This window comes from Marmota flaviventris, chromosome 4, assembly GCF_047511675.1.
Source record: "Marmota flaviventris isolate mMarFla1 chromosome 4, mMarFla1.hap1, whole genome shotgun sequence".
NCBI classification, from domain to species: domain Eukaryota; kingdom Metazoa; phylum Chordata; class Mammalia; order Rodentia; family Sciuridae; genus Marmota; species Marmota flaviventris.
This window is the reverse complement of record NC_092501.1, coordinates 98,540,619-98,553,926: the sequence shown is the minus strand read 5'-3', so window position 1 is coordinate 98,553,926 and position 13,308 is coordinate 98,540,619. Positions and strand designations below refer to the sequence as shown.

General features: G+C 31.6%; 1 protein-coding gene across 11 annotated transcripts in view; it reads right to left on the bottom strand.

The window, feature by feature from the left end:
* Positions 1-13,308, bottom strand: part of Mycbp2 (MYC binding protein 2) — a 272,185-nt gene that overhangs the window by 167,213 nt on the left and 91,664 nt on the right. For 9 of the 11 annotated variants that reach the window (XM_071611434.1, XM_071611435.1, XM_071611436.1 and 6 more), the window contains 3 exons: positions 9,804-9,911; positions 3,546-3,665; positions 2,532-2,613 (listed from right to left, as the gene is read on the bottom strand). In XM_071611434.1, the coding sequence (XP_071467535.1) occupies positions 2,532-2,613; positions 3,546-3,665; positions 9,804-9,911 (310 nt within the window). Of the gene's footprint in view, positions 1-2,531; positions 2,614-3,545; positions 3,666-5,133; positions 5,235-9,803; positions 9,912-13,308 lie in introns of those variants that run through there. The other 2 variants (XM_071611442.1, XM_071611438.1) reach the window with 2 other exon arrangements.

The window sequence follows — 13,308 nt, the reverse complement described above, 5'->3', positions numbered from 1 at the left end:
AGTTAAAGCAGATCCTACCAGAGTTTAGTCTTCTATAAAAACCCTGATAACTTGTTTCAACATTAAAAGCTATCTTATTTCACAAAGATGGTAAATTCAAGCTATTAAAAACAGTGAGTGTGTTGCTGTGATACTGTCACCTCAGGGAGTCACTGTAAATTAAGGAATGGTGCTTGCTGGTATTATCAGGACCAAAAAAAGCAATATTTTCCAGTAACCTCTTCACAGCCACCACAGCTCAATGTGGTGTGGCAGGATCTTGACTTATGCTGCTCATTCTTTACAGAGAACAGCAAAATAACATGTTGGGCATAATCATGATTTTTACTATTTCCCTTCCAACCTTTTTAAGACCACAAATTACAGCTGATAATTCTTTTTTGTGCAATAATATAAAAGTCTGATTTGGGAAAAAGTGCCTTTCTGTGCTGCACACATAACTGAGACTCCATCATGTTTAACTGTAGCACACTATTTCCAGTTTATATGGCTCACAAAACAACTACCAGTTAAGTAAAGACAATAATAATGTTGAAGATGACGATGAACCTTCTGTGTCATAAGTCTTCAATGTGAAACAGAAAAAAAGTCACTAGCTTCTTCATACACATGAATTATGGAATCTTTGGTCTCTACCATACAAATGGCCTAAATGCATCCCTGTCACAGCAGTGGATTGAGTTCAAGTTTAAATGAAAGGAGACGTGGGTTTAACTTAATATCTGGAAGAGAACCTTCCTTTTAGTGTATGTAAATGAGAAACCACAGATGTCCCTGTGATTCTGGCAGGGATGAAATAACAATCTGAGTCAAGGAAGAATTAGGTAAAATGGAAAGTCAAAAAGTGGCTTCTTGTGCAAAATGAACTGCTGAGTCAAAAGTTTTGGGTGTGGCTCAGTGGTAGAGTGCTTGTCTAGCAGAAGAGAGGTGAACTGCTGGATCAAGTTTGGCCTGAAACTGCCCTGTGCCTCTCCAGACTTGAAAAATAAGTCTGGTTTCTACAGACACAAATCGCTTATATCTCCTTTAAGATAAACTGCTGGAGGAAGCAAAGCTGATTGTCAGCCCCAGGTGTTGTCTCTTTGGATCCATGAGGCCATTTATCTCTCCTGAAATGCTGTGAGTGGATGACTAAGCAAGGTGAAGGTCTGAACACAGGTCCATTCCCTGTCCAATGCAGAACTCTTTCCAAGGCAACCTCAGCCTGGAGGCACTCCACTGGCCTGACTGAAATGTCCTCAAAACTGCACTGTTATCTATTCTTCCTACTCAAAGTTTTCTTCCCTCTCCTTTTACAAGGATCTTAGACCTGTGGGCACTGTATTTGAATGATCTCCTTTTCTATGTCTGCTCTTTTCCTATTTTATCTTTTATAGTTTCCCCCTAATAAATCCTTTGCACTTTTAATCCTGTCTTGGTATCTCCTTTTGGGAAGACCTGAATTAAGAAAGTTGAATTTTCTATTGTTTTTTACCAAAAGCACTCTGTACTGGCTGTTGTAATGAAGGCCAAAGTAAAGAGACTTAAGATAGAAGTTTACTTCTCAAGTAGCACCTAATTGTAAGGAGCTTTTGTGACAGCTTATCTTGTCAGAGTACCACGTTATTTCTAACCTGTATCTCTCATTCTCAACACAGGTTGAATTCTACCAGCCATGCATTCTAGCCAGCAAGTTGCAAGAAAAGAAGGGGAAATGAAGAGACATACCCACCTCCTTTTAACAGCTTCATTCTAAAGTGGCACATAAATTTATAGTTCATGTGGCCACATCTTGCTGCAATGGAGACTGAGAAAGGTGGTCTTCAGCCCTATGGTCATGTCACCAACAGACTAACAGACTTACTACCAACTGAATTAGGGAAGAATGGATATTAGAAGAGAACTACTAGAAGTTTCCTCTAGATAGTTCTTTGCTATTTGAGGGATAAGTCAAAAGAGTTTATTATTAAGACCAAAAGGTTTTGTTGAAAATTATTCATAAGTTTAATAACTTTATGATGACATTTCAAAACAGACAACATTAAGGAACATGATTGAATCAATCCACAGTTGATTTTTATGTTTTATTTATTTACATATTTCTTTTCTTTTTTTGCAGTGCCAAGGGTGGAACTCAGGACCTCACATATGCTATATTACCATTGAGCTACAGCGCCAACCCCATTGCTGCTATTTTAAAAAATGCAATGAGGATATTTACTGTCTTTTCTATCACATACTCAAAATTTTAAAAAGAGACACTAAGAACATGGTTGAATTTTGTGATAAACATAATCATTTTATATCTAAAATGCATAAATGTAAATCAACTTTTTCCCTTATAATACATGGTTACCTACCACACAAAAGCACTCAACCACAAAATCAGGAACCACAATAATTCAAGGTCCATATTTTGCAACAGCATATGAATATTTAAATTCTGGGAATGCATATTTAAGAAGAGAGATGAAAAGAAACACTAAGGATTAAAAAGAAAAGAGGGCCATGGGAAAGAATCCAGCATCTTCAAACAAAAAGTCAGTGAGTACCTGGAATTGACATCTCCATGTCCTAGCTGCCCATGCTGCCCATATCCGAATGTATACACATCTCCATTTTCCATTAAAACCACTGAAACCAAAATATACAACTTTATTTTTTCATTATATACATTTTATATTTCTATCATAACTATATGGAAAACAGTGTAATTTTCATTTTCTAAAATCTATAGTCATTAAAAACAGATAATGGAAGCTAATCCAAATTTGTACTTAATGAGAATCTATAAATTTTAGTTTTGAAAAACACTTTTGTAGGTCATTAAAATGCATGCTTTTCATAATACATATTTTAAAATTCTTAGAAATGCCATTTAAAATATTAATGCTAAATAACATATCGGTTCTTATTAACTATAAAATCTGGATAATGAATAATTCCATATAAAATCCTGCTTTCTAACATTTAGGGTAATTATAGGAAGCAGATGGTTGACATGCTACAAATTATGTACAACATCAATGAAATGGTAGAGTTTTAATGATTATCAATACCTGATCGAATAAGAAAATACATTTCATTTAAAAGAAGAAAATTAACATTTTTAATTTTTATAAAGGTTGAATATACAACCTGAGCTATCTAACCCAAATGTCAATAATTTACTAAGAATCTGATTATTCTGTACATTTTAAGATAATACATTTGATGATGAACTTTTCTTATCAAACATTAAGAAAATATAGGACTATATTATAAAAACTACAGTGCTTTATAAGAGCTAAAATGGATTAGGGAGATAAATTCATCTTTGGTGATTTCATGAATTATAAAATAAGTCCCTCAAAAGACAGACTAGAAGACAGATCTCTGAACATGTACAGTACCTGTTCATCATCTTATAGTTTTTAAAAGAGATTCTGTAATCAATACAAAAGTCTTGTAGAATTAAGAGATACTGTCACACTTTTACACAATTAACAGGCTACTTCATCAAAATTAAACAAGTTATTGAGCACAATTGTAAAAAGGCAGTTATACCCTAACGTTCCAGCTGCTACCTGAGTGGTGAAATCCACAGCTAACTTGTACTGCTCGGAGCTCACAGTCAAATCGCACAGAGCCTGGAGGATACGTTGTGATTTTGCTTGCATCCTTTTCTCCTCTTTCCCCACTTCCATCTGTAAGTGTTATAATTTGTAATTAAGCAATTATTTATCTTCACAATAAAATTTACTATCAGTTTACTATGGAAGAATGATAAAAATGTTAAAAGGGACAAGCAAGAAGAATCTGCAGCTGTTAGAAGTGATAGATCAAGAATCTACCTGCAAAGAAGCAAATTTGAAAAGATTCCTTGTATACTCTGTTTGCAAATATCACTAAATCAATAAAAACAAAGATAAGATCTGGTTATGGATAAAACCTATTAAGCTAGCCAGTTATGTCATGAAAATAGGTAATTAAGTTATAGAAATAAATTTTTAAATGTAAAACTTAAATTTTATACTGGAAAATTTAGTTTGCATTAACAAAATTGCATGCAAAGTCATTTAACAATTATTTTTCTTAGTGATATTGTTAGTACTTGTCATCTTAAATTGAGTCCCAAGTGACTTAGCTTTCCCAAACAGATCTCAAAAAGGCTACATTGTCCAGTATTGCTAAACTTAACTGCACTTTGAAAAATGTATGAAGATCAAAAAGCTTTATTCAATGCACTATATTTCATGAACTACTCTCACCATACCTCTTGTCCCACCTAAGCCCCCTAGCCATTCTGCTTTGTAGTCTTTTTTCTGCCCCCAATCAGTACCCTCAACCAAACCTTTCTGTTTTCATTGAATTTTTCCTCCACTATCCTTTTCACAATTTCCTCTACTAAGCTTGCTTTAGGCCTTTTTTCCACTACTGGAATCTACTCTGACTTTAAATTTTCTACCATTTTAACCACAGCATCAAAAACCACATTCCAGAATATAAAAACCCTAGTTTGGAATGTATAAATACAAGCTACAACTTGCTTTTTCCTAATTAAAAAAAAACTATATGTTAATACTATTAAAATATGACCTTTATGTCATCGAGACTCAAATTCCTTGCACACAGAATAAATAAAAATCTGGAAGGAATTTCAAAAGGTCAACTAGTCTAAACCACTCTCTTATGGCACAGTAATTCTAAATAACTATATATAATATGCAGATACATATGTGAAACTACAGACACACACTTTTAATTCATTACCCATTTCAGAATGCTAAACAGAACAACACCAAATCAATGTATTTTCATTTCATCCTTTCTTTTAACCTTATTTTCAGTAATATTCAGGTAAGGCAAACTTTACCTAAATTATGACTTAACTTTCTATAACTGATTATCATTTCAAAAAGCTTTAAACTCTTTATAACACTAGGACAGTAAAACCTCACTAATTCGGAATGACATAATTGGTAGGCCCATATGACTTACCAAAAAATATTAATTGTAGAATATTTAAGTAAAAATTTAGTTTTGTTACATTCACGCAGAACAGATCACAGATTACACTAAAAGCTACAATAAATGTGTTCACCTATACCATACTTCAAAATAGGCCAATATTACATTAAAATGTACCATAAACATAAAAGTCCTTTAACATACAAGAATTAACTGCTGGACCCAGAGGTTGAAGGCACGTTGAAGGAATCCTTCATTTCTTGAGCCCTTGGTTTGAAAAGCTAGTGATTTTAGACAGGTTTCCCCTTAAAAGTATGACCCTGAAAATTCAGAGGAAGAAATTACTTTGAATTTTTTACTCAAATAAAGATCACAAATACTGCATCTGAAGTATCATAAATTCAGAATTAGTGAGAGGTTTTACTATAATAGGATAAAGAATATGCTTCCTCTTCTGCTAAATTATCTAATGTGGGTTTGCCAAATTAAATCAAAGAATCAGCAACAACAAAAAAATCACATTTAGTTTCATTTCAAATGAAATATACTTAGTTCAAAGCTTCCTCATCTTGAAAAGATAGTGGAATGGTTACGACTGGTAACATCTTACACAAAAAGAAATACATACCTTCTAAAACTATTTAAATCAGATATAAAGAAAGTTCACAACTTTCTCTGAATTGATAAAAATATCTAATTATTAAAACCAAATATGATGAAAATGAAAAACAAGTTGTATTCACATGATTTGGCAGACTTAACTATATTAAACATTTCAAGTATCATCCCACTTTATAACATGAACTGATGTCTGGTTAGAAGCTTTTAACTTTTACCTTTGCATTTAGCATTTGTCCCCATTTTTGATTTGGAGCCTAAATATAGAGACAAATCCCACAATAGAGGCATAGCATCAAGGAAGGAAAGGGGAAAAAAGGGAAACCTAGCAATTTACTGAATAAAACCATAATGACTAAAAGAGTAATTGCTATTATTTAGAGGTTAAAACTCAACAAGAACTATTTTGTTAAAGCTCATCTAAACAACCTGTATCTATATAAAATAATTTCTCAATCATTATAGATGATGAAATATTATAAGTAAAAAAAGGGGTGATGAGATTCTTGATTAGCAGCAGCAGTAGTGGCAGAATTTAAATATATATATATGTATACATTTTATATATATGTGTGTGTATATATACACACACATATAGCATTTGATGTCAAAAATCACATATAATTTTAATAATTGAGAAATATATAAAAGTTGAACAAAGAAAAAAGGTACTTAATAAGTAACCAAAAATTGAGTGCAAATTTAAGAATCAACAATGAAATGCAGCAAGATTAGTTTTGTCCAAGCTCATTATTCAGAAAAGTGTTAATGAGCAGCAAGAAGACTTAATCTCAAGTTTTCAGGAAAAACAATCTTTTTAATAGTCATGTAACTGTCCATTTAAGTATGAACATTTTCTGTATTTTCCTTAATATATGTTCACAGGTATACATCATATGATATTAGTACTAAAACAGCTATAACATTTTAGCAGATATGTATCTAAAATATTGTGTATATATTGTTTAGGCATAGTTTTGTACACAGAAGAAGAAAGAAGTCAGTTTCTAAAGCACTTTAAATTTTAATTTTTACATAAAGCTACATGGGGGGGTACTCTTAGTCACCAAAACTATCAGAGAATACAGTGAGTATTTTGGTAAGAGCAGAAGCAGCTGCAATTCACTAAGCACTTGCTCTGTGTAAAAATTTAAAAACCACAGTGGATATGTCCTTGTGGGTTCTAGAGCCTTAGGACTTAGATTAGAATCCTGGCTCCACCATTTGCTAGTGGTATGACACTGGACACTAGACTGTTTAAGTCTTAGTTTTTCCACCTATAAAACAGCAACAATGGTACATACCTACAAGGTTCTTATGAGAATTAAATTAATAAAGTATGAAAAGTAATCAATATTGTCTATTGTTGCTTTCTTTAATCAATACAGCAATTCAATAATACAAGTATTGTTTTACTATTTTACAAATAAGAAAACTAACCTATAGGGGTTGTGACTAAATTAAGTTGTTCAAGGGGTTAAGTAACCAGCCCAAAGTTCATAAATGGTACAGAGTATGAACATATATAAGGCTCATACACCAAATAGTTGACATCTTAAATCTTTCATAAATATAAAATACCTATAAATTTAATGAAATTGTGAATTTTGTACCCTTGGGAGAATTTTAAAAGAGAAAGCAAAGAACTCATTTTAATGAATTAAAGCTAGAATTCATAGAGGATTTCCATATGCAAAGACTAAGTTTAAGCATGTATATATGTGTATGCATATGTAGATTAATTTTCATAGAAAGTTATGTATTATCATTCTTATTTTCATAAAGAAACTAAAGTCAAAGAGACTAAAAAATTTATGAACAGCCATGTAGTTCTTATAAATGACAAATTTAGGATTAAAGTGGAATTCTAATTCCAAATGCTAGAATATTTCAATTACACTGTACTGCTTCCAAACAGAAAACAGGTGTAACATAACCCAGGTGTTTAGCAGCATGCCTTCAGAATTAAACATCAGTCACTTGAAACATCAGATTTCAAGATTAAATATGGAAACAGATGTTCATAATTAGATATACTATATTGAAATCTTTCTATGTAAAGCACTAAATCACTGAGACAAATGTTAATCCAGGTCTCTGTTTGAAATATCATTTATTTTCACATTTTAGAATAATTTATTATGTTAAATACATTCTACTAATTGATTCAGCTTTTTATAGTTTATTTTGCCTCTAGTCAAAATTTGCCATTCCATGACATTCTGAGATCTCCAATTGGCCAGAAGTTCTCCAATTTCCAAGTTAGAGATCACTCCTGTTAACAATAAATCCAAAGCTCTTACCCCACAAAAAAGTTATAGTCTAGAAAATTTTAATCCTTATCACCCTACAATTTGTACCAACAACATTAGTAAGACAGAGTATAACAATTAGTATAGTAAACTTCTCAGTGCATAAACTGGAAAAGGTGGTTAAAATAAAGAGAGAGACAGGGAAAAATAGTAAAAGACAATGAAAATATGTAAGGAAAGCAGTTGATGAATAAATGACAGGACAATGGAGGTAAAGGGTTAGTGTGTGGATGGGAACTAGTAAGTGGTAAATTAATACTCTATGTAAATAAGGTATCATGATGATGTTATTTGTATTCTGTATTCATTTTAAGGAGCAAAGAGATAAAACAGACTCATTCTGTAAAACCAGAAAAATAAGACAACAACAAAAAACCTAGTCCTATACTGTAGAATTGCAAAGAGGTCCTGCCAAAGATGTTTTTAAAACTATACAAAAAATTAGCCCTGTGGCAGACAAAATTAATATAAGGCTAGCTATCATTTAATAGTTTCTATAGCTAATAATTATATGACCTTGGAAAAAGTCTTCTTTAAATTTGTAACATTGGTCTTCATTTGGCATTTAATTAAAATATCTAGAAAAATTAAAGATTCTTATCTCTAAGATATTAACGTTTTAAACTATTTCACGGAATATGAGTATTAGCTTCAGATAAAGTCTTGGAAAAATTCCACTTTCATACAATTGAGGGGACAACATAAATGAAACAATCCTGTTCTAACAGTGGCATGAGAGATCAAAGTTCTGGCAATAATTAAAATAATTCACACTCCAAATATTATTCTTTAGATTTAAGTATTAATGGCATTGTTGAGCACTCAGTAAAAAGAGTGATCACAAATCTTACTATGGTTAATTACATAAACACTCAATGTTTATTTCTGCAGACTATATATATCTTAAGTTTTGAGCTCTCTATTTGTACTTTCCTAAAAACAGAAGTTTTGTCTGTTTTGTTTTCTACTTTTGCTGAGTGGCAAACAGACTGAGAAAGGTAAATGAAAATAAAGATGATAATACTAAAATATATGTATTTTTATTCAACTCTGAGATTTGCAGCAAGAGAAATAATAAGACACAAACATTAATCAAACTGTTAGAAAATGTGGTTTTAAAACTTCCTATTTTATTTTTCAGGACTTAGGAGTTTAAGATAGCAACTGTAATAAGTTGGACTAACCAGTGAAGAGCCCCCCTGATTTACATGCCAGGATTCTAGGCATAATTTATACATAAATTTTAAAATTCTCTGCATTAAATTCATTCCTGATATTAAGTGACCCATTGTTTATTGTTTAAAACAAAAACAAGCATACCTTCAGAATATTTTTAATTAACCCAGAACTCTGAGACCTCAAAAAATAATTCAGAAATAAATTCCTACTCCCTTTCAGACTTGGTTAATCTAATTAAAGCTCACTCACTACTTACATCTATCTCTACTTAAACCTCAAATATCCTTATTTGTATATTCATGTGTATTATAAACTTTAATATTAAAACAGTAGAAAAATATAATGGCAGTCTTAACTTACCACTTCATTACATTTAATAATTTTGTTAGTTCTAAGTCATATAAACAGCACTCAAAAAAAAAAAAGTACTATAAAATGCTACATCATGGTCATCTGAAAACAGATAATAAAGACCAAAATTAGAAAGAAACAAAATTTTTCCACCTTTTTAAAAATGAAATTTGAAAAGAAATGAAGATACACTGTAAGACGTCTTTATTAAAGTTAACAACAACAACAGAAAACTGAGAAGCATAACAGTCACTTTCATGTACCACTTTCAGCATGTTCTTTCTCCTCAGGCTACAAAACACGATAGAAGAAAGTAAAAGAAATCAGGTTTGTGCATTTTCCCAGAGACAATATTCAAATGAGTGGAAGAAATTGGGAGAGTGTCCCGCCTAGTTGATAATGAAGACCAAATACCTTTGTGCTTGTCCCGTTTATGCTTTAGCTGTGCTGGATGGGATCTGAGTCTGGCTAGAGCCTGTTCTCGGTGGTTCATAAAAATAGGACCAGCAAATACAAGGGGGCCTGAGGAGAAACATTTTGTATGTGCATAGAAAAGCTCACAAAATGAAAACACTATAACGAACAAAAATAAGTCAAACTAAAATCATGAAAATTTATTCTTAACCATCTTTGGACATTATACTTTTCTCCCAGTTTCCCTACTCCAACCCCCTACCCCCAACCATAGTCACCATTTCACACACATTAATATCTTAAATATAGTTTATAGAGTAAAAATCCCATCTATTATCTTATGAAATAATTGGTATAGTTACTAGGTCTCAGATAATCAGTAAGTTCTATTAAAATACATAATCTTACAAATATTTTTCAACATCATATATTAAAACCTAATAAACCATTTATTTATTTAAAACAAATATCTTTCCTACTGAAATACCAGAAACCAACTTTTAATTTAATTCTTTAGTTTTTACTAGGTCTTTGAGATTTAATGTCTGCAATAGTCTTGGTACAAAACCAAGATAAAAATGTTACTGACTTTTCTATGTGTTGTGATAGAGGTTAAGGAAACCAGATGATCAAAAAGAAAACCAAAAAATTTCTATAATCTTGTGTGTGTGTGTGTGCGCGCGCACACATGTAACAAAGGATAACCTGAGCTTTACATTGATGGTGAAAAGGAATTTCTAATTCAATAAACATTTTAGGACTATTAACCATGTTTCATTAAATCGTTTCTTTTTGAAGTGATTACTATGTACATACATATATACATATATACATATGTATATATATACACATATATATAAAACAAACCCACACAAATTATAGTTGTTGCTACTTTCATGATTTTTAAGGGAAAAAAATCGATAGATTAATTTCAATAAAATTTAAAATGAATTTTTCCCTATTAACATTTTGCTTGAAAAGAAAAATTTGAGCTGCACTTTAAGTTGTTTTCTTATAGAACAGTACTATAGAGTTTTAGCAACTTCAAAAATGCCTTCAAATTTCAAAACATTCTAAGTTTGATAGTTAAACAGTATTTGAAAAAGAAATTATGACAGTACATAAACACTGGACATGTTTAATCAAACAAGCTTTTTTCATGACCATTGACCTTTATACTTCCATTAAATTTTCTATTGATGAAACAAACTGAAACTGCCATCCTGTAATAAATTTGAAATACAGTCTAAATACAAATTATCCTTCATTAGACAGGTATAGAAAAGATGGATAAAGGAAAAATATTTCAATTATATTTCTAGATACTGACAAAAACAAAGTAGTAGCCAGGCACAGTGGCTCACGCCTATAATCCCAGCAGCTCAGGAGGCAGCAGCATGGAGATCATGAGTTTAAAATCAGCCTCAGCAAAAGCGAGGTGCTAAGCAACTCAGTGAGATCCTGTCTCTAAATAAAATATAAAATAGGACTGGGGATGTGGCTCAGTAGTTGAGTGCCCCTAAGTTCAATCCCTACTACCCGCCTCTCCCCCCAAAAAAGGAGTACTGACCCTATGAAAAAATAAGAATAATATGTTCTATGATTAACTGTTATTGTACAGATGGAAACATGACAATTTAATGTTAGCAGAAGAATTAAATATTTTCCGGTAACACAACACCATTTATTTTTAAGCTAAGATTATATAAATTGAGTTCCATATCTAAAACAAAACAAAGTTGATATATTTAAAATATAAACCAAATGTCTTATTTGCTCAACATGAATTATATTTCAATTTACTACAGAAAATATTGATTACTCTGAAAAGTACTTTCCAACTATAGAAAATATTAAATATTAGAGATGTAAATATTAAAATAAAAACAATAAGTTGTATTTCCCTTTTCTGATTTCTATGGTCTGACTGGAATATTATTTCTCCCCATAAAAATATATTAGACCTATTGTATTCATTAGCTTCTCACTAAATTCAATGTTTTTAGAATCTTTTGATGTATATATCTAGAAGGCCCATAGGCAATCATGCCTAGAAATTAACACGATCAGTCTTTAGAATACTTTGTATCCAATGGACTAAAATAAATTTTCTTATAAACATAATTCAATAATTCATTTTTTGACCAACATTTTTTATTAATCTTTACACAGTACACATTTGATGTCATGGCTATAACAACAAAGAGACAGATCTCACTGGAACTCAATCTACTAAGAAAAACAGAAATAAAAACAAAGAACCACAACATATTGTGAATAAATGCTACTAAAGAAATTTGTGACTGTACATTAAAGGAAGAAGTGATCAAATCAACTTGGATGAATCAGAGAGGTTTCAAAGAATGTGAAAAGTTTAATAGGAGAGGGCATTCCAGTTAAAAGAAATAGGACTTATAAAAGCATAAAAATATTAAACAATATTGTATAGTCTTTTAAAACAGCTGAAATGAATGGAGAATAGATTATGGAATAGAAAGTGATAGAAAATAAGCATGGAGAGGTACAAAAAACAGATAACTAAAATCTTTTGATACCATGAAAATTGACCTAGAACTGATAAGAAGTCAGTCCCTAAACTGCTTTCAAGTCAACAAACACATACTCAGATTCAGGCAGCATGCTTTGTCTTAAAAACACTTGGTGAACAAAATATAACACCTGCTTCAAGAAGCATACAGTCCAACTGGGGGAGGGAAGATGTGCACACAATTAAACAAGAAATTATGAGCCAGACTTCACAAAAGGAAGTACACTGGGAGGGCACCTACCACAACTGAGGGTGGCAAAGTAGGGAGATTAAAGGTACTAGGAAGAGAACACCACAGAAACTGAGACCTAATCAAAAAAGATAACAGTACTACAAAGGTTCCATGATGAAAAAATGGAAAGGGCTGTAGGAAACAGGAATAAGAAGCTAGAAAGATGAGGTTATAGAAAGAAGAATGTTGAATTCATTCTAAGGACTATGAATAGCCTTTTGGTTTTAAACAGAAAAGTGCTGTCAATTAGACTTGCATTGCACAAAGACCAATCTGGATAAAGGGTAGCTAAAAGCTCAGAAAGAGATAAGATTAGACAGTAAGACCAGTTTGAAATGGTATTTTGTATAAAATGCAGGCAAAAAAAGAGGATGGCCTGTGCTAAGGAAAGAGAAGTGGAATTTTGAAAAGTAAATATATTCCAAAACTACTGAAGATTTAAGAAGCCTGAGTTAATAGAACTTGCTGGTTTATTTCTTTCACTGGGACCAGAGTGAACAAAATGGACATGAAATGATCAGATTTAGATATATACCATTCATGTGTAGACAAAAAGGGCTATTCGGAGACCACCCCAAAGGTAAGTGAGAAGAAAGTGTGCAATAAGGGCTTTCAGAAAGCTATTGGTGATGTGTTTCAAGACCTTAAAAATTAATATCCTTTGAATCAATAAGTGTACCTATACAAATCTATCCTAAGAAAAACTAAAATATTTAAAGTATTTC